Raw genomic sequence first — 20,388 nt, 5'->3', positions numbered from 1 at the left:
TTTATACTACTTACCTCTTTAGACTCTTTATAACCATGATCACCTGCCTCTGCGTCGTCTGGGTCCTGGGGATTTCATTTCCTTATACTTGCTGTATCAGTTCTCCCTGGAAAGTTTTCTCCTTTCCTCTGTGGTCCTTATCGTTTTCCATTTATACTGGGGAACTTTATCCTGAACTCTATTACTGAGCTGTAGCCACGGATGGAACTGGCAGGGAGAAGTCTAGGACCAGCAGATGACCCAGAACTCTGTCACATGGTCCCTGCTTTTCCTGAGCAATAGAGGAGTTAACCCATTATAGGGATGCCTTCTGCACACCTATCCAAAAGGAACCTTCAGTAAGTACCAGTGTTCTGTTTTGAACAAAGACTTACCCAGGGGGTGTTCTAGGAATGGGGACTTGCTCTCTTGGTGGAAATTCCTGCTTACCCCAGGTGAGCAGGCCAGTGATTCTTTGTGCTAAATTATTGAAGTGGTGGGTTTCTTGCAGGACAACTGTCCTCCTCTGCTCCGATACGTGTCGCATTCTGAATTCAAGGACCTTGTGTTGCCAGCTTTGCAGAAATCCCTGCTGCGGAGCCCGGAGAATGCCATTGAAAGTGAGTGGCTGGTGCAGGAACGTGGGGTATGTTGTGAAGGAAGGTTGCTTTGAGTGGATTCACTAGCAGAGACATCCATGTAGCAACTCTTTCTTACATGGGATCACAGTGACTCTGGCTGGTTTAGAGAACTGGTATTAGGCTTTTGACATTTATTGGGCCCTGGCTATGAACGAGACTGAGCTTGTGTCTGATGAACTACTGCCATGAACCAAATACTTCAGGCACGTCTGCGCTATAATTCCATCCATCCAGGCCTGGCCTCATCCTGTGACACCCTGGGCAGTTGTCAGAGCGCTGAGTGCCTGGTGGCTGGGCAACCACTGGTTCCTTTATTTTGGTTCTTGCACATCAGGCATGAGTGGAATGTCAGCTGTTGTGGGTTGTCGCAGCTTTGCTTTTGATAGGCCTGAAAGCTGATGAACTTAACACACTTCTCTGTCTTCTGTCTTCAGCAATTTCTTGTTTGTTGGCATCTGTAACCCTCGACCTCAGCCAGTACGCACTGGACATAGTGAAAGGGCTGGCCAGTAAGTTCCATTGTTTGTAGATACATTGCTTGGGGACTGGAGAAAATCCCCCCTAGTTGCTGCTGTGCTATTGACACCATCCTGTCTCTCTTGGAGTTGGGCCTTGTTATTGTGGGAGCAATGAAGATGATAATTCTGATGAAAAAACGTGTAGTTATGTCTTCAAGCACTTGAAGCCTGGTGGCTGTTTGACATCTAGGCAGAAGAAGAAAATGGAAATCTGTGTGCTTCCTCCCTCTCTCCAGCTTCTGCTGGTACTATGTGAGGAAGTTCTGGTTAGAGCATTGTTGGCACTGGGAGGATCTGGTAGAGTTGGTGTTTTTTGTAGCCTCCAATTGGGGCAACCATTTGTTTTCATGTGGGTTGGGGGTGCAAGGAAGGGAGCTTGGTCCTGTGTTGAGGGGTCTAGTGGTGTTATTCCCACGTAGATCTGAGAATCCTGCTTGGTGCTATGTTTTGAGACATGGTACACGTGTGTGTGACTGTGTGTGTGAGAGAGAGAGAGCGCATGTGTGTGAGAGCTCTTAGCCTTAGCCTTGACAGTTGGATCAGGCTAAACTAGGCCTGCAACCTTTTAATTGACTTAGGTTGCAAGCCGATGCATGTTTAGACAAAAAGAACTCCTACGATTCCCAGCATTCCCCAGCCAGCAGCTTTAATGGCTTGATTAATTGACCTAAGCTTTCTTCAGGCTAGCAGGAACCAATTTTAATCGGTGAAGACAAATTTTTAGAGGGAGGGCAGTGAATTCACAGCATATCTTTGTTTTTCAAAGAAATGACCTCGGCTACAATCATCATATTGGGTCGTTGAAGGCTGCCTTATACAGAGTCAGGCCATTGGTCCATGTAGCCCAGTATTGCCGACACTGACTGGCAGCAGCTCTCCAGGGTTTCAGGCAGGATTCCTTCCTAGCCCTACCTGGAGATCCCAGGGATCGAACCTGGGACCTTCTGCAAGCAAAGCAGGGGCTCTCTACCTGCTGTATGAACGACAGCACTGATGTCTCTCCTCCTCTTCTGTCTGTCACAGAAGATATGTGCCATTATCTTGCAGCGCTGGTGTTCTCAGCTTCAATGTTTGGTTTTTAGGCCAATTGAAATCCAACAGTTCTCAACTGATGGACGAGGCCATCGTAGCATTAAAGAACTTGGCTCGGCAGTGCAGCGACCCTTCCACGGTGGAGTCGCTTGGGAGACACTTGTTTGCCATTTTGGGAGGTGAGTAGCTCTTCCGTTGGGGGAAGGTCTTGATAGGTTCCTCTCTGTTGACTTGATTGCTGTTGCATCTCTTGCACCACCTGTAGCTACGCCGCTCTTTGGCCATCTCTTTCATGGGGCACCTAACCTCTGCCTTGGTGGCACACGGTGTCTAATTTTTCATAGAATCGTATCTCATAGAATCAAGGGGCCTACAAGACCATCGAGTCTAACCCTCTGCTTAGTGCAGGAAGCCTGAGTCCCAGGCGGTCTCCCATCCAAGTACTAACCAGGGCTGACTCTACTTAGCTTCCGAGTTCAGACGGGATTGGTCGGGCTCTTCCAGCCCTTTGCTCGACATTATAGAATCATAGGGTTGGAAGGGGCCTACAAGACCATCGAGTCCAATGCCTGCTCAATGCAGGAAGCCTGAGTCCCAGGTGGTCTCCCATCCAAGTACTCACCAGGGCTGACCCTGCTTAGCTTCCAAGATCAGACGAGATCAGGCACATCCAGCCCTTATCTCATGTGAGTTGATCTGAACTGGCTCAGAGACTCTGTCTCAATAAGGACTGAGGAGAGAGACTGAGCAGAATGTGAGAGAGACTGAGCACAATGTGAGCAAAAGTGTGCATTCTGCTCAGCCAGCCCCACTACCACAGCCTGTGCGAGCTAGATGGTCATTTGATATAACTTGAAGACCTTACAGACTTAAAGGAAAATAGACAACAATAGATAAGATGTCTGACCTAGGAGAGTAGCAATTAATGCCAGAAAAATAATTGTAGGAACTTAAGGATAAATCAAAGATTTGGATGTGAGTGAAAACCTAAAAACCCTGTAAAGGTGTGGGAGCGGAGCCACTTCTGGACAGCAGTGCAAACGAACCTGAAAAGGAATAGGTAGAAATTCAGAAAGTAAATAGAATATATTTGGCAAAAAGAAATATTCATATACAAGAAATCAACATGCTGTCACAATCCTGTGAGAAGGAATATTTTTGACAGATGTGTTTACATTTCAGAAAATAAACACTAAACAGTTTACAAAATAGAATAAACTCAGTGAAAGAATTTATATAGGTTGATAGAAAGCTAGAAATGGCTAAACAAAAGTATTAAGATGGCATTCACATAACTCCCCCCTCATTCAAAGGAGTGTTCAATTCAATTCAAGTCACCAAGTATTAAAAACACTTTAGAGAAGAGTGACATAAAATACGTAAAATAAAACCAAAGAGATCGTGTGTAATTGTTTAGAAAATGCAAGTAAGGCACACTTCAGCCAAAATTAAACCCTGTTAAGGCTCACTGATTTCAGTGAGAAAGTTCAGAATGTGCTTCCTTTTCTCACTTTGAAATCAGTGGCACATAACAGTACTTACTGTTGGCTGGATAGATATTGATATAACTAACACGTTAAATAAAACAAGGCCAAGTTGTCACTCTAGTAGCAAACTCAGCAGGAGAGTATCAATACGATTGTAATAGAAATGAGAGGAAGGTGTCACCATGTTTGGGGGAAACCCAAGGTCTGCAGAAGTACAAAAAATACTTAGGGGGGGGAAAGCCTGGAGGGGCAACCCCACCTCCCCAAAAGCAGCCCAATGAGGACTGAGCATGTTTAGCAGCCACAGATGCTGAGTATGCTGTTGTGGCGGTAGGTGGTGGATAAAAACTGGGCTCAGGGATGGAATGGTGTCTCCCGGAAGAGGGCATTGCTGGCTGAAACCCTGAACAGAGCATTCCCCCTTAAGCACTTAGTTGAAGGTTCTACTTGAATAAATAAACATGAAAACCAATGTTCAGAATCAAAATGTTGAGTTTGATCTATAGTAGAAAGCAAGCGGGGTAGCGGCATGGTGAAGATGTAACAAATGCTTTTTTAATGCATCTCCACTTGCCTTCAAAGTGTTTCCATTCCCAGTTACTTCTCTTCTTTCATTTTACCCCTCTCCCTGGTTCTCTCCATCTCCTGCCAGACTTCTTTTTAAAGACCACTATTTCATAGAATCATAGAATAGTAGGGCTGGGAGGGGCTTATAAAACCATCGAGTCCAACCCCTTGCTCAATGCAGGAGTCAAGTCAAAGCATCCTTGACAGATTGAACCTCTGTTTGCTGCCTGCCTGCTTTTTCTCTGCTGTTTTGCCCTCCTCCACCATATATTATTGTAATTTGCAAATTGTTCAAAGATCTGTCTCTTTGCTCAGGGTATCTCTGTGTGACTCACTCTCACTACCCCACCCCTCTCTTGGCCCCTGTCATTATGTGTTGTGGCCTTTCTGACATTTTAAGCCCCTGGGGAGGAACGGTTATAGGCACTTATATTACCTGTCTATCTAAGCTACCTATATACCGCTTGTTGTCCTAAGAATTCTAAGTGGTTTACATAAAAAATACATATAATACAACATAAAGGCCAGCATAAAAACAATATAAAATAATGCATTAAAAGCAAGAACGGTAGAGCAGAGCAGTGTGATGAGAAGCCAGGGAAAACCTGAATAAACAGATACATCTTCAAGAGGGATTTGAAGCTCGTGACAGTTTCTGCCTCTTGAACCACACATGGGAGAGCATTCCAGAGGGTGGATGCTGCTACTGAGAAGACCCACTTCTATACACATGCGCACCCCCCCTACCTACCTGTATGCCCATGGGCATACATGCATACCCACACACATGTACACTGGGCTTAGCTTGCAATATGATACATTCCTACTTGGGAGTAAGTCCCATTGAATTCAGCAAGGGTTGCTTCAGAGTAGACATGCATAGGATTGTACCACTAGTGTGCAGATTTAGAGGCCATTTGATGTTCCTTCCAACTCTGTGATTATCCCACTATTTTTGTCTATAGGTGCTGAGGGAAAGCTGACGGTTGTGGCACAGAAAATGAGTGTCCTCTCAGGTAAGGATGCTGAAAGATTGCAGTGCAATCTGAACTTGCACGTGTTCTATGGGACAGACTCTGGAATCCCAACTTTCATTTTATTTGCACATGTTTAGTCCTGGGAGAGAGCCTGCAAGTATGCAAACAAGGTCTGCATACGCCTTGTTGTTAAATTTATATCTCATCCCTCCTCCAAGGAGGTAGTGGTGGCATACATAGCTTTTGTTCTCTGCCATTTTATCCTGACAACACCACTGTGAGGTAGGTTATACTGAGAATGACTGGCCCAAAGTCACCTAGTGAGCTTCATAATTGAGGGGGGATTTGAACCTGGGTCTCCCCAGTTGTTATCCATACTGTAACCCACCCTTCCCCAACTTCTTGGCCTTCAGTTGTGTTGGACTGCAACTCCCATCATTCCAACCCAACATAGCAACAGCTCAAGGAAGGGTGTTGTAACCACTGCACCACACAGGCTCTTGAAAACACAGAAATGAAGCTGAACTGGGCAAGACTGCCCTCTCCCTGAATATTCTGCAGTCCATTCCTGGTTCTTTGATGCCTTCCACTGCCCCCTTCCTTGCTTTAAAAAAAGTCCAAATCCTGTGATGATCCATATGTTACAGTCAGGATAAATGATTGCATTTTATGTGAATGAATACTTGCTTGGTACAGGGTGATGACTATGAATAGACAATGGCTGATATCCACTTTCCTGGGAGTAAGTCCCTTTGAAAACGGTGGGACTATCTTCTGACTAAACACACGCAGGATTAGCATCATGGGAAGTGCCCTTACACCAAGTTAGTCTAGTTGTCTCTCGTAGGCAGAGGTCTTTCCTACCACTTGCTACCTAATCCTTTACATTGGAAATGCCAGGCATTAAACCTGGGGACCTTCTGTGTGCAAAATGTGTATTCTGCCACTGGGCTGTGGTCCTTCTCCAGGATTGTTCTGTAAGGCTGTAAACCGGCGTACACTTGCCTGGGAGCAAGTCCCGCTGAGCTCAGTGGGACTCTCTTCTCGGTTAAAGATGTATAGGGTTGGGCACATGCTTCAACAAAAGCATCTAACTCCGTGAGCTAACTCATAGACTGGGTTCACACCACGTGCTAACCCACACTCATAGAATCATAGAATAGTAGGGCTGGAAGGGGCCTACAAGGCCATCGAGTCCAACCCCCTGCTTAATGCAGGAATCCAAATCACAGCATCCCTGACAGATGGCTGTCCAGCCTTGACTTGAATGCCTCCAGTGTGGGAGAGCCCACCACCTCCCTAGGTCATGCGTTCCATTGTCGTCTTCCTCTAAGAACACAGAATCATAGAATAGTAGGTTTCGAAGGGGCCTACAAGGCCATCAAGTCCAACCCCCTGCTCAATGCAGGAATCCAAGTCAGAGCATCCCTGACAGGTGGCTGTCCAGCCTCATCTTGAACGCCTCCAGTGTGGGAGAGCCCACCACCTCCCTATGTAAACCACACTCAGTGGTTGAGTGTGGGTTGCTTGTTGAACTGTGGGCTAGCATGTTGTCTGATCACAGGACGTCTTTCACAGGGTGGCTTGTTAACCATACAGTGTGGCTTATTCTTCTCGAACAAGCCACCTTGAGAATCCATGGTTTGTTGTTGGGTTGTTCAGGCTGATTAACAAACCACACTGCATGGTTAACAAGCCACCCTGCAGAAAATGTCCCGGGTTCAGGCGGCATCCTAACCCACAGTTCAGCAAACAACTCAGAGTTCAACAACAACCCACACTCAACCATTGAGTGTGGGTTAGCATGTTGTGTGAACATTAAGACTTCAACTTCCCGATGATTAATCGATTATTCTAGGGAACAATCCTATGTTCCCCAGACAGTGTCTGGGGGCGCCATAGGATAGCTCGGATTCCTGGATCCGAGGTGGGAGGCAGCACCCCAACCTCAGACCCAGGAATCTGAACCCCCCCGCCCCCTGGTGTGGAGAGAACTGTGCCAGCTGCCTCTCTGAGCTTGCAAAGGCAACCTCGAAGGGAAGGTAAAGGGGGCATTCCCAGGGAAGGGGAGGGGATTGGGGAGGCCAGTTTATGAGGAATCCAGCCTCCCCTGCCTCCTTCCCTCCCTGCCCCCCCCCCGATGCCCCAGCTAGATGGCCGAAAAAGCCCGTCTAGCTGAAATGCAGAGCAGGAGGAGCGCTTCCTCTGCCACTTCTCCCACTCGGCATTGGATGGCTGTAAGCCTCCAAGTTCGCAGGCTTACCACCATCCCCATAGGATTCCGTCCTAAACCCCTTTTGACTAGAAAGGTGCCCTGACTACTTGGGCGGCAGATCTATTTTTTTAGATGTGAATCCAGTTAATACAAGAACTGACAAACTGTATGTGCCAGGCACTGTCTTAAACCAGACTTTCCTTCTCTGTCTCGTACATGAAGGTATGCCTTTTTCTCAGCGGTGCGTCCTGTGACACCTGTGTGGGCGACCTAGAAACAGATGTATTCCTGTTCCTTCAGAAGGGCTGTTTTTATTCATATACACATTTCTGTGGGAAATTTTCCCATATTATAAATGTATTGTTTACTAAAACTAATGACTGACATAATTAATAAACACAATACAAGGCAAATTGGGCAACTTGAATGGATATGATACCTGTCATATCTAGAATCGAAGTTGCAGTTACGTCTGCTCAGAAGTAAATCCCACTGCCTTTAGTGGGCTTATTCCTAAGCAAGGATTGCAGCCTTAAGTGCAATTAATTGACTCCCCCCCCCCAATCAAATATTTCAGTTCAGTCACTTTTGGCTACTGGTTTCTGTTTTTTTTTTTTAATTCAGTGACCATATGAATGGAGCGTCACTTTTTTGTTTGTTTACTAAATGCATGTCAAATAAAGTTGCTAAATCTGTTTTCTGTTGATTGTAGAGCACCAGAAAATGTTCTACATTTCCCCCCATCATATATTTTCTAACCTAAAATTTTGTGGAAAGCTCTCATCACTGGTACTGACTAGGAAATTTCCAGCGGCAAATTGGGAAATATAGGAAGTTTCAACAGTATAAATGTCTTCCTGTAGATATAAAGTTTCTGTGTTCTTTTTAAATGTAAAGAGAAATGTAACTCTAAGCTAGGATGTCTCGCTCCATATAGGGATTGGCAGTTGTAGCCATCATGCAGTTTCTGGGGCCTCCAATCAAGTTCTAAGTGAATCCATGACAGAACTTTTCATCCCTTTTCTTCAGCAGGAAGGTAAGGATCTTTCTCTCTTTTTTCATTCCTTCTGCACAAAAATGTAGGGGCCACCTTTCTACTAAAACAGAGCTTTAGACAAAACCACAAATACATGAAAATCCACAAACCAGGGATCTCAATAAAACGAGCCACCCCATAGTAGAGCGAACAGATTTGCAACAGCACAGGAATAATTCAATTAGCTCTCAGAGGCTTATTTTATTTATGTATTTGTGATGTTTATGTACCGCTAAATATAATAAAACCCTAAGCAGTTCACATGTAAATTTTAAAATCACATTTAAAATACAATATTAAAAACACAACATTAAAAATTCCAATTCCAATACAACCAATACAAGGAGCGGTAAGATGGAGGCACGCGATTGATTTAATTACAGCTCAGGGAAATCCTGGGTGAACAAGCATGTTTTCAGGAGGCGTTTGAAAGATGCCACATTTTCTGCCTCCCGGAGGGTTTTTCAGAGGGTTAGGGTGCTGCTACCGAGAAGGCCCATTGTCGGGGGTATTGCAAGGCTTATGTTAGGGGTGAGCAACCACGTGCAGCTCTCAGCCTGATTTTATGCGGCCCTTGGCTTAATTTCAAAAGCGATCTGCAACTGATCCATTCAGAACCCCGGCAAAAGTGATCTGTCCCACCTGCCGCAGTCCACTGGGTGGAGATGGAGAGGGAAGGGCTTGTCAGGAAGAGAGTGAGTGGTGGAAAAAAGTTATAGCAGTGGAGAAAGGGGGTGGTCATCCATCTTTGGCTCTGGCCTCATTCACTGCTTGCTTTGGCCCCACTCGCTACCAGCATGCATCCCTGGCAGATGACCCGCAGGTGCAGCCTTCTCCAACTTGGTGCCCTCCAGATGTTTCGGATGGCAACTCCCTGCATTCTTGAGCACTGGCTATGCTGGCCGGAGCTGATGAATGTCCAAAACATCTGGATCGCACCAGGTTGGGGAAGGTTGCCCAAGGGGAAAAAAGCTTCCCCACCCCTGGCTTATGCAATACTAAACAAATTGCTTCCTGTAGACGGGGAGGGGAAGACCACTTTCTCCCATACAAGCCTGCCCAAATGTTACAATCTTCGGAGGAGGCCCTTCTTTCAGTACCACCACCCTTGGAGGTGCGTTTGGGGATGCGAGAGAGGGCCTTTTTGGTGACTGCTCCCAGGCTCTAGAATGCCTTGCAGCGGGAGGCTAGGTTGTCCCCTTTTCTGCTGTCCTTCTGCCGGCAGTCAAAGGCATTTTTATGCAGGCCTGTCGTATATTTAGGCTGGTCTGTTGCTGCAGGAGGATTTAATAGGTTGCTGCTGTTCATTTCTTTTATTGTTGTGTTTTTATTGCATTCCTTTTTCCATGATGTTTTAATTCAGATTTCTTTAATCTGGGTTTTACTGTTAACCACCTTGAGCGCCCCTTTTGGGGGGCAGAAAGGTAGGATAGAAATTAAAAAAAAAATAAATCCTGGCTCTTTATAACATCTGACGATCCAGAGCAACGTAAGGCTTTTAGCGTTGAAGATTGACGTGTTGGCACGACTTTGGTAATCCAAGTGACTAAGGAGGTGCAACTGGGAAGGCAGAGTTTAGGGGCCCATGTGCCAATTGAGGTTTGGGCTGTTGGCGTTGCTTGTTGCTTCATCTTCCTGTCTAGTAAGGACAACCTTTAGCTCTGTTAGCTACAACAATGAGAATGTAATTGTGGGTGGTTTCAGTGGAGAACACATGGCAAATTGATGGAGTGTTTTGTCTCGGTCTCTTCCTTCTGTTTCCTCTCTTCTCAGTCCATGAAGGCACTCTGGTGCATGCCATCTCTGTCCTCGCTCTTTGGTGTAATCGGTTCACCACAGAAGTGCCCAAGAAGCTGGTTGAGTGGTTCAAGAAAGCTTTCAGCCTTAAAACCTGTACTTCAGCCGTCAGACATGCCTATCTCCAATGTATGCTGGCATCCTTCAAAGGTAAGATTTACCTGTGTTCATTGGAGATTTCCACGGTGGAAGAAGGCAACTCGGCTCTGGCGGCACTCCAGAGGTTAGGCCAGTGGTGGGGAACATGAGGCCCTCCAGATGTAGTTGGACTACAGCTCCCATGAGCCCTCGCCTGTATGGTCAGTGGTGAAGGATTCTGGGACTTGCAGACCAAATGACATGTAGAAAGCCACACATTCCCCATCACTGGATTAAGCTTTACTGCTGAGGTAGGTCTTCTGGGTAAAAATACAGTAAAATCCTATAAAAAACAGGCGAGGTGATAGAGCCACCAAACCAAGCAGCTTAAGAGCAGGAGGCAACCTTAGTTTTTACCCCAGCAGCTTGGACCATTTCCTGAAGGTCATCATATCAGGCCATTGATCAGTCAAACCAAGCAAAATGTCCCCAAGGTGTTTGGTCTTCAGATCCACGAAAGAGCAAATCCAGAATTGCACAAACATGAAGTTCAGAATCATCCCTGGCCTGGAGAAACTGGATAGAGAGAAGTTACTGATTTGCACATCATGGCTACCCAGGGTTTAAACCAAGGCTGCAGAACTTCAGGCCTTTATGTTACAAATCTGATTTCGACTTTATGGAAAACAGTCCAGGAGTTGAGTGTCCCTGGGTTGTTTAGCTCAGCGGGAGCCAGTGGCCAGGCGGGAGGTAGCACATTTGCCCCCATTTAATTCATAATAACCCCCTTAATAAACCATGGGTTGTTGTGACATGTGAACTGGGCTTTTGTGCCTCTCCCATAATTCTAGAACTCTGGTGCCTCCAGTGAAATTGATGGGCATGCAGTTGAGGAATACAGAAGTGTTTCTTCACACAGCACTTCATTTATGGAGCTCACTGCCACAAGATGTGGCAATGGCCACTAGGTTAGGTAGCTTTAAAAGGAGATTGCGCATTCGTGGAGAAAAAGTGTATCGGTAGCTATCATGACTTGTAGCCAGGTGTAGCTTCCAGGTTTCAAAGACAGTGTGCCTCTGAGGCCCAGTTGCTGGGGAGCAGCAACAGCAGGAGAGGGTTCTTGCCTTCGTGTCCTGCTTTTGGGCTTCCTGGAGGCCCATTTGGTTGGCCACTGTGGGAAGCAGGAGGCTGAATGAAGTGGACCCTTGGTCTGATCTAGCAAGGCTCCTCTTAGAAAGAACTTTGGGATTCCCCAGGCTTAGTTCGGAAACCCCTGACTTCAGGATCTAAAGCTTTTCTCCTGGATGGAATGAACATAGATCTTTCTGGTTCCTGTCCTATTTCAGTGTAGCCCTCTGATCCCAATTGGGAAAAGTTCCTTGACTGGGTACGTTTCTCTTTCCCTTTCCACAGGCAACGTACTTCTGCAGGGCGTAGACATGCTGCCAGTGCTGATCCAAACAGTTGAAAAAGCAGCGGCACAAAGCACTCAGGTTCCCCTGGTAACAGAAGGTGTTGCGGCAGCGTTGCTGATTTGTAGGCTCTCCGTAGCTGATGCACAAATAGGTAAGATCCCAGAGGACGGAGGTCTTTTTATTTTACTTTAAGAACGGTCCAGATTTGTTTATTTACAAGACAAAGGCCATCATGTTTAAGAAAGGTCAGTTTCCTTTAAACTGGGGATGGATTGTTAGGAACGACCAGTGGGGATTAACTCCTCTTATGTTAGCAGAACTGCGTATTTCAGGTTTTCCACCACTCAGCTAATTCAGATACATATCTCCCTCCCTCGCTCATTCATGCCTCCTACCCCTGTGTTCTTGACAATTAAGTCAACATTTAAGTACACATTTTGGTACAGGTTTATCACTCTACTTGGAAAAACAGTAGGTTGATTCATACCGCTGCATTTCTTACATGTTGATTGCAATGGCCTGCTCCTGAACCTTTTAACCATGCTGAGGATGCTGGGAACAGCTGCAAGTTCGTACATGCCTACCCCTCTCATGGCAGTAACCATTTGCTCAAGGTTCTGTTGTTAACCATGATTAGTAATACCCAGGGCTCACTCTTAACTGTGGTTTTGGTTAAAAGTGAACCTTGGCTATCTTTTGTTGCAAAAGGCAAAAGGGGACCTTCTCTCAGTCTAGTGCCCAGAACTGACAACACAGCACTGGATTTCCCTCATTTGGGTAACCCAAAGATTTACGACAAGAACAGCTGGATTCTGCAGTCCATTTAAATCATGCCAGTGAAGCAAATCTGCATGATTTCTCTTCCTTTGTGGAACTTCTTCTGCTATTCATGGAGGAGCAGGGCAAAGGGTTATACAGGGCAGTGAAGCCCCAGCTGCTGAAAGCTAGAAACCTTCATTTATTTATTGTATTTTATTTATTACATTTATATCCTGCCCTTTTTCCTCTTGCAAGGAATCCAAGGTGGCTTACATGATCTTCCTCCTCCATTTTATCCTCACAACAATCTTGTGAGGTAGGTTAGGCTGAGAGTCTGTGACTGGCCCAACAGCTTCATGAGCCAAGTGGGGACTAGAACCTGGGTCTCCTGTGTCCCAGTGCAGCAGTCTAACCACTACACCACATTCAGCAGCTCCTTCAGTTTCTGAACTTTCTCTGGGCATTGTTCATATGTTTTCAAGCATATCTTAACACTCAAGAGGGCTAGAAATGTGCTTTTTAAAAATCAAAGCTGTGGTTCTCAGGAACCTAAATCCCGTGATAAGCATTGTGTTATGCGGCTTTATCTGCCCTCCCTTAGAATTGCACCAAGCACATAGCCCTGGATATTAGCAGGGAGTGTCAGGGTGGACACTGAGCCCATAGAATCCCAGAGTAGTTCTGATTCTGAGGAAGAGGAGTTGCTCTTGGGAGAGGAGCGCGCTCCTCTTTCCCAGGGCCAACAGCTGACGGAGATTCCTCCCACTGGCATTCCTAGCTTAGATAGCAGTCCTGGGAGTGACAGAGTGCGGGAAGCAGACTTGATGGATGCGCGGCGCCAAATGGAGGGTGCGGAAAGGAGGCGTAGTGCCCGGTTGGTGTGCAAACAACGGCTGCGCCCAGAGGATCCAAGGGAAAAGGGGAGGGACTCGCCCTAGCCCTTAAGTTCAGGGGTCTGCCAGTGATTCCCTTTCAAACGGGGACCAACTGTTCCAACGTAGGGCATAGGTACTCTGCTGCTCATATCTAGCTGCTAACAGTAGAGTTGTTAAGTTGTAAAAGAGGAATAAAGCTTTGAAAAGAATCCCTTTGTCTGTGTCTGGACTTGGCTACTGGATTAGACTGAGAGAGGCCTCCAAGGAGCCCTTGGCAGGGAGTCTGCTAATAATGCAGCATGGATTTACTTGTGAACGTGCTTCAGACACCCTGCTGTTCTCTCAGGATTGTTAAAGGGGGGTAAAGAATGGGTTTCCGCAGCCTTTCTGTGCATGCTTGGCTATAAAAAGGTGAATTTAACCAGTTATTGTGGTTGTTAAAGACATCCATAGGCTGCTTTTCAGCAGAATGCTGTTCACAAGGTAGTTAATTATTTGTCTGGAATACAAGGTAGCAGTTACTCCAGATCCATTAGCATGGAGTATGTGGATATGATTGCACATCTGTGGCATTGTAGAAAGCATTACTATGGAGAAGCGTGGCCTGATTCATATGGTGCATAAGTTGCTTCCAGAGCAAGTTGCGGGTTCTTTTTATTCCACACATGGCACTGTCTCTCTTACTTCTCAGAGAACAAACTGAACAGCTTCTGGCAGCTCATTCTGGATGAGAAAAAGCAGGTTTTCACTTCTGAGAAGTTCCTACAATCTGCGTCCGAGGAAGGTGAGGTTGTACACTTTGTGAAGGGGTCATGCTCAGACTTGCTTACTAATCAAGTTTTGCAAAACGGTTCGATAAATTCAGGTTGTGGGTTGGGCATGGTGGATTATATGTGCAGCTCTTCCCCTTCTTAGGGGAGGGGTGGGGAAGTTGGATTCCAACTCCCATCAGCCCCAGCCAGTATGGCCTAGGGTCAGAGATGATGGGAGTTGTAATCCAACATCTTGAGGGCCACAGGTTCACTTCCCCTTGTTTAGGGCATCAGGCAGAAGCAGATTAATTGGTAGAATCTTGCCTTGGGGCAAAATAGTTGGACTGAAAGAGCTTTGTCTTTCGACATCACTCTTCTTAGGATACTTGCACTACGTATTCATTTAAGAATATATTTATACCTCCTTTCAGCTTCATAGGAGGACAGTATAAAAAAGTAATGTTAATCAATTCCAATATAATATACCGTGAAAGCAATCAAACAATGGATTGCATTGCCCAGATCTTTGCTTTTTAAAGCTTCTGTCTTCTGAGATGGCACCATCCATTGCCCACACACTTTCAAATATATCTTTGAATCCATAAGGGCTAGAAACTTGCTTTTGTATTTTGTTGTTAAAAAGGAAAATTCAGGAAAAGGGATTCTATGCTCCTGTGGAATGGCAATAAACTCACAGTCATAGGTATGGTGACCAAAATGAGACTGACTTCTACATGATTCTGGTTTTTGTGTCTCCCCTTCCCTCTTGCAGCAATGTGCACAGTCCTGCAGTTGACGGAGCGCCTTCTCTTGGACCATGAGGGTCGGCTCCCTAGTGGTAAAGTCCAGTAAGTATAGCTTGGTCTGTTTCACTCACCCACCAACAAGCTCTTGAACTTCCCTTTGAGGGGAAGGGCATTTCCAAAACGGTGTACAAGAGGCTGAGATGGTTTTGCTGCTCGATTGTCTCCCCCACGACCCAAACTTTACCTGACTCTCCCTTCCCGCTTCCAGGCAGTATCACAAAGCTCTGGCTGCAGTCCTTCTCAGCCGGTCGTGGTGTGTCCGAAGGCTTGCCCAGCAGACTGTGAGGAAGCTCTTGTCTTTGCCTAGGGGGTTCAAGTTAGCGTACGGACTCTTGGAAGAGCTGAAGGTGGTTCTCAGGTCTCATAAGGTAATACTTCCTTTTTTTATTTGCCATTATAACAAAACAAACAGCAACGAAAAGAACGTAACAAAAAAACCACCCATTCACAAATAACTATTCATAACACCATTAATTGAAGGGGGAAAAGAAAAGAAAAAAAAGATCTGACATTTCTGTTTCAAGTATATATGTTACTGTAAGCAGACCATATATCTAAATAAGCATCCAGATGAAATTGGCGACTGTAGGATATAGCAGTAAGGTCTTCAGAACACTGAATGAGGTGGTGGGCGTTTATCTTTCCAGGCTTTTGAAGTATGAGTCTCTTTGCAGCTGTTGGAACTCTCAAAGACCCCTTTGCTGTCCATCTGTCAATGCCCACAAGTAAATGCTTTCATGACTTTTTGGCAAGGATCAGCACTCCTTGAAATGCCCAGTTCACTGAAAGTGGCAATGGAGCTACAGCAGCCTTCCCAAAACTGGTGCCCTCCAGATGTTTTGGACTACAGCTTCCATCTTCCCTAGCGAGCGTGGCCATGTGGTTGGAGATGTTGGGAGTGGTAGTCCAACACATCTGGAGGGTTCCAGGTTGGAGGAGGATGAGTTATAGCATTTCGTCAACGTAGCATACAATCCTATGCATGTCTACTCAGACATAAATCCTACAACTCCCAGCATCCCTCAGCCAGCCATACTGGCTGGGGGATGCTAGGAGTTGTAGGACTTATTTCTGAGTAGACATGCATAGGATTGTGCTCTTAAAACCCTTTATATCCCAATTAATCAGGCAGCAGACTTTTTTTGTTAATATTCTTAATGCAAACACTTTTGTTTATTTAATTAATTTATTTCATTTGTATGTTGCCTTTCAGGGATAACCAGTTCAGTTGGCTCACATCACACTAAAACAATCCTATAAAATTCATCATAATCATATCGTATAAATCACAGTCCATACTAAAACATTAGAACGCTAAAACATTGACACAGCACCTGTTTAAAACATTACAGAGCGTTACGTATATTAATTAAGAGCAGCTTAAAATAGAGCATTAGAGCAGGAACAATTGAAAACAATTCGGAGCACCAAATATTAGTTAAAAGAAGCTTGAAATTAGAAGGCAGGAAGGTGTATCTTCCTAGGGAGGGAGTTCTTAGAGGGAGTTCTAAATGGCCCTGGAGCCACCATCAAAAAGGCCCTGTTTCACCAACCAAATGCAATCTAATTCTCTTTTTAAAAGTACAAGGCAGGGGCACCATCATTGAAAGAAAAATTCCCTATCTGACATGGGGGAGCCCCTCTTCCATGATGGTTCTGCATGCATCATCTACAAAACAAGTAAAGTGTGCTGACCTTCAAAACCATTGGTTCCCCATGCATATGCAGATTTACATAGGTTAAAATTAATCAGCTAGAATTGATTTAATTAATCAACTGAGGTTTTCGTAATCAGATGACAGCCCTAAATGTTAAAGGATATCTCACCACATTACCTGCTAACCAGGAGTGTAAGATCTGGAATAAAAAGCAGTAGCACTGCTAAATTTCAAGTTAGAACTTAAAAATGCAGACTTTCAGTTCAGCAGGTGTTGGGGAGCAACTGGATTTTTCAGTATTAGGGTGAGTCCGTGAAGCAGCAAGCCAGGAGACAAACGTGGGGAGGAAAGGCAACTGACCTCAAGTGACCCCAAGCAATACCTTATAAAAACTCCTGTCACCAGATTCTCTTGCGTTTTGATCCAAAATGTTTTTAACCTGTGTTGCTCTCTGTCCAGGTGTTTGTTTTATTATTTACTTTATTTACATTATTGATTAGGTGCTTCCTGCTGAGGCCTTGGTAACAGAGTCGGGAGAACTGTCAGAACAGGGGAAAATGTACGTCCCCCCTCGCATCCTTCAGGAGACGTTGTGTGTGATCTCCTGTGTGACTGGGCTAGAGGGGGATCTGGAGGAGAAAGAAAAGCTAGCCTTGGAAATGTTGCTAGTCAGCAATCATCCCTCCCTAGGTGAGTGAAAGCGGAGGTTGCAGTTGGGTGTGTGGCTGAATAACATACATTGGGCCTCTTGTTAAGTCACTCTTGTTTCTCTCTCTTTCAGTAGCGGTGCAGTCTGGCCTTTGGCCTGCCCTCCTGATTAAGATGAAGCTTGACCCTGTGGACTTCATCACCAAATACTTGGAAAAAATCTTCGACCGAATCATTACCCAAAGCCCCATGACTAAGGTGACCAGATGTGCTCATTGGCAAAGATTTTCAAGGACATCCCTGGCTAAGTGAGGGAGCCTGAAAGAATATGAAGCTTCCTTAGAGCAGGAGTGGGCAGACGTTAGGCTGTCAAGATCAACTTTTCTCTTTGCTAGAACCCTAAGATTCACCAACCTGAGCTTGGTGCAAAAGACATCCTCAGAACTCTGAGCCCAGGAATTTGTTTTGAGTACCAGAACTGAATGGAGTTCCCAGTCCTGCCACACAAAAATCCACTACTCCTAGTTTTCTTCATTTCAGCGGTATAATTTAGGATAGGGGGTCATTTTGTTGTTGCGATCATTAAACAGTTGAGAGCGAGAAAACCTTGCTGATCTACTACAGATCACCCAGATATCTGCCAGTAAATCCAGATTTACCATTTGCCCACACCTGTCAGACAACTCAAGAGTATGGATCCATTTAGTCTACTCCATTCTCCCCCAATCTGGTGCCCTCCAGATGTGTTGGTCTACAGCTTCCATCATCCCCAGCCAGCATGGTCAGTGATGGCCGGGGTGACTGGCACGACACTCCCACACATCTGGAAGGCACCAGGTTGGGGAAGGTTGGCCTACTCCAGGGGTGGGGAACCCCAGGCCTGGGGGCCAAATATGGCCCTCCTGGGGGTCTCCAGATGGCCACGCCCACATTCCTTCACCCCGCCCACTTCCCCCCAACCATCACTCATTGGGGGTTCCCTGTTTTTTCTCCCCATTCTAAAAAGTTAAAATGCCTCTCCTAAGGCTTAGTACTGGCAGTAAAAGCTTTAAGGCACAATCCTATGCATGTTTAGACAGAAAAAAGTCCTACAATTCCCAGCATTCCCCAGTCAGCCATGGGAGTTGTAGGACTTTTTTCTGTCTAAACATGCATAGGATTGTGTCCTTAATATACAATATGCTGGCATTTTTTGTTTTTTGGTGCCAGCCCATTTTGCCTTTGGCCCCACCCACCACTGGAATGTGGTCCCCGGGAGCTCCTAAATGGAATTCAGCCTTTGGGCTGGAAGAGGTTCCCCACCCCTGCATTACATTAAAATGCGTTCAGCTCACGATGATGACAAAGGTACGTGTTTGCCAGAGTTCTGTGAGAGTGTGGAACAGGCATAGAATATGGTAAGTGAGAGCGTAGTTGGGATCCCTGAGAATCTCCACTTTTCTTCCCTTGGCTACTGCAGAGATACGCTTCCAAGCCTGTGGGCAGTGCCAGATGAAATCCCAGAAGCCACAGAGGGAGTCTTCCCGTGGTTGGGGTTATGCTGGAACAAGTGGACCAGCTTAGCTCCTTCCCTTCCTCAAGACTAGCAAAGCCAGAACAAATTGTGCAGAATAGTTTCCTCTGCCGTTTTTACTCTGCAGACTCAGACATCGCAATCCAGATCTGCGTAGCTTAATGCGGCCTTCAGAACTCGACTGCTGTCATTCTCGGTGAACTTGAAGTGCCCTGGTGCAGCAGTCAGCGCACCAGCCTGAGTTTTTTGAGAGTGACGTATACGGTGCCACGATCCTTGACAGTGGTTGTCTTCCCTCTCCCTTCTCTTCCACTTTCTGTCTTTTGCAGTCAGCCCTGAATGCGGTGGGCCTGCTGTCCACCCTCTCACCTGGCAGAGTCCTCCCTCAAGTGATCAGCAGCATCTCCACCTCCCTGGAAAACCCAGCGTTGGGTCTCGTGACTCAGGAGGAGTTCGCAATCATGAAGACGCCCGAAGGGGAGCTTTATGACAAATCCATCTTGCACAGGTGAGAAGGAATGCTTGACGTTTTTGGTGGTCAAACAGGCCTCTACAATGCCACCTTTGGCGTTAGAACAGGAGTGGGCAATGTGTGTGGCCTACAGTTCTACATCTTCCCTCACCATTGGCTATGCTGGCTGGGGCTGATGGGAGCTCTAGGCCAAAATATTTGGAAGCTCACAAGTTGCCCACCCTGCATTAGAGGGTTCTGCCAGCTGCTTTTTTTGTTTATTTGAGATAGATGTCATTGAAACTGTTACCTGGGATGATTCACTGGATTGTGCTGGTGCCTCTCTCCTTTTCTGTCTCAGTGCTCAGCAGGACAGCCTGAAAAAGGCCAACATGAAGAGGGAAAACAAGGCCTATTCTTTCAAGGAGCAAATCATTGAGCTGGAGCTGAAGGAGGTGAGGACTTGCTTGCTGGATAATGACATGGAGAGCCAGGGTATTGCAGTGTGGTGGTGTATTAGGCTTGGACCAAGGGGGAGGGCTAACTCTCTGCTTGGGTCAGCGGGCGGCCTTGACTTGCTTGCCATCTCTCAGCTGGGCTACCTCGCGGGGGTAACCTTAGGGAAAAGTTGAGGTACAGATGAGGAAAAGAACAAGACCTAAAGTTTCAAATGGCCAGGCTAGCAGCGCTGCATGGCAGCTGAAATTGATGTTGCCATGCAGACTCTTACATTTCTGCACTGGGTGTTGGTTGCTTTGTACATCATGTTTTGTAAAGTAAACATTTTATCAGTGGGGGCTGGTGGCTCCTATTTTGGTGGGGCTGTAAATCCATTCCGGGTTTCAGTCAGAACCAGCCGGACCTCTAAAGGAGCTGTCCAAGGTGCTGAACCTACACTGGGGACAGGGTCCAGGACCTTAGATAACTCCTTTAGAGTTCTGGCTGAAACCAGGATTGGATTCACAGCCCCACCAAAAATTAGAGCCACCAGCCTCCACTGTATTTTATTTACCAAAATGTCAAAAGCATAATTAATTGAACATTAGAAGCTGCCTTATGTTTATGTTTATGTTTATGTCAAATAAACATAAAAACGTCAGACCATTGGTCCATCTGGCCAAGTATTGTTTACTCTGACTGGTAACAGGTCTCCAGCAGAGACCTATCCCATCAAGTGCTACCTG

The 20,388-nt window shown here is 45.9% G+C and overlaps 1 protein-coding gene across 2 annotated transcripts in view; it reads left to right on the top strand.

The window, feature by feature from the left end:
* The window catches only part of GCN1 (GCN1 activator of EIF2AK4), a 91,863-nt gene that overhangs the window by 13,367 nt on the left and 58,108 nt on the right, over positions 1–20,388 (top strand). Inside the window, exons 9-22 of one of the 2 annotated variants that reach the window (XM_084820490.1) lie at positions 491–599; positions 1,055–1,129; positions 2,221–2,349; positions 5,190–5,240; positions 8,354–8,452; positions 10,226–10,399; positions 11,741–11,893; positions 14,068–14,160; positions 14,901–14,976; positions 15,143–15,302; positions 17,093–17,282; positions 17,374–17,498; positions 19,083–19,261; positions 19,566–19,659. In XM_084820490.1, the coding sequence (XP_084676616.1) occupies positions 491–599; positions 1,055–1,129; positions 2,221–2,349; positions 5,190–5,240; positions 8,354–8,452; positions 10,226–10,399; positions 11,741–11,893; positions 14,068–14,160; positions 14,901–14,976; positions 15,143–15,302; positions 17,093–17,282; positions 17,374–17,498; positions 19,083–19,261; positions 19,566–19,659 (1,707 nt within the window). The remainder of the gene's footprint in view (positions 1–490; positions 600–1,054; positions 1,130–2,220; positions 2,350–5,189; positions 5,241–8,353; positions 8,453–10,225; positions 10,400–11,740; positions 11,894–14,067; positions 14,161–14,900; positions 14,977–15,142; positions 15,303–17,092; positions 17,283–17,373; positions 17,499–19,082; positions 19,262–19,565; positions 19,660–20,388) is intronic. The other variant, XM_084820489.1, reaches the window with a different exon arrangement.

The sequence above is a fragment of the Heloderma suspectum genome, chromosome 13, assembly GCF_057233095.1.
Source record: "Heloderma suspectum isolate Gila_16-S chromosome 13, 16-S_ref, whole genome shotgun sequence".
NCBI classification, from domain to species: domain Eukaryota; kingdom Metazoa; phylum Chordata; class Lepidosauria; order Squamata; family Helodermatidae; genus Heloderma; species Heloderma suspectum.
Note: the sequence above shows the minus strand (reverse complement) of the source record. Positions and strands in the feature narration are given on the sequence as shown.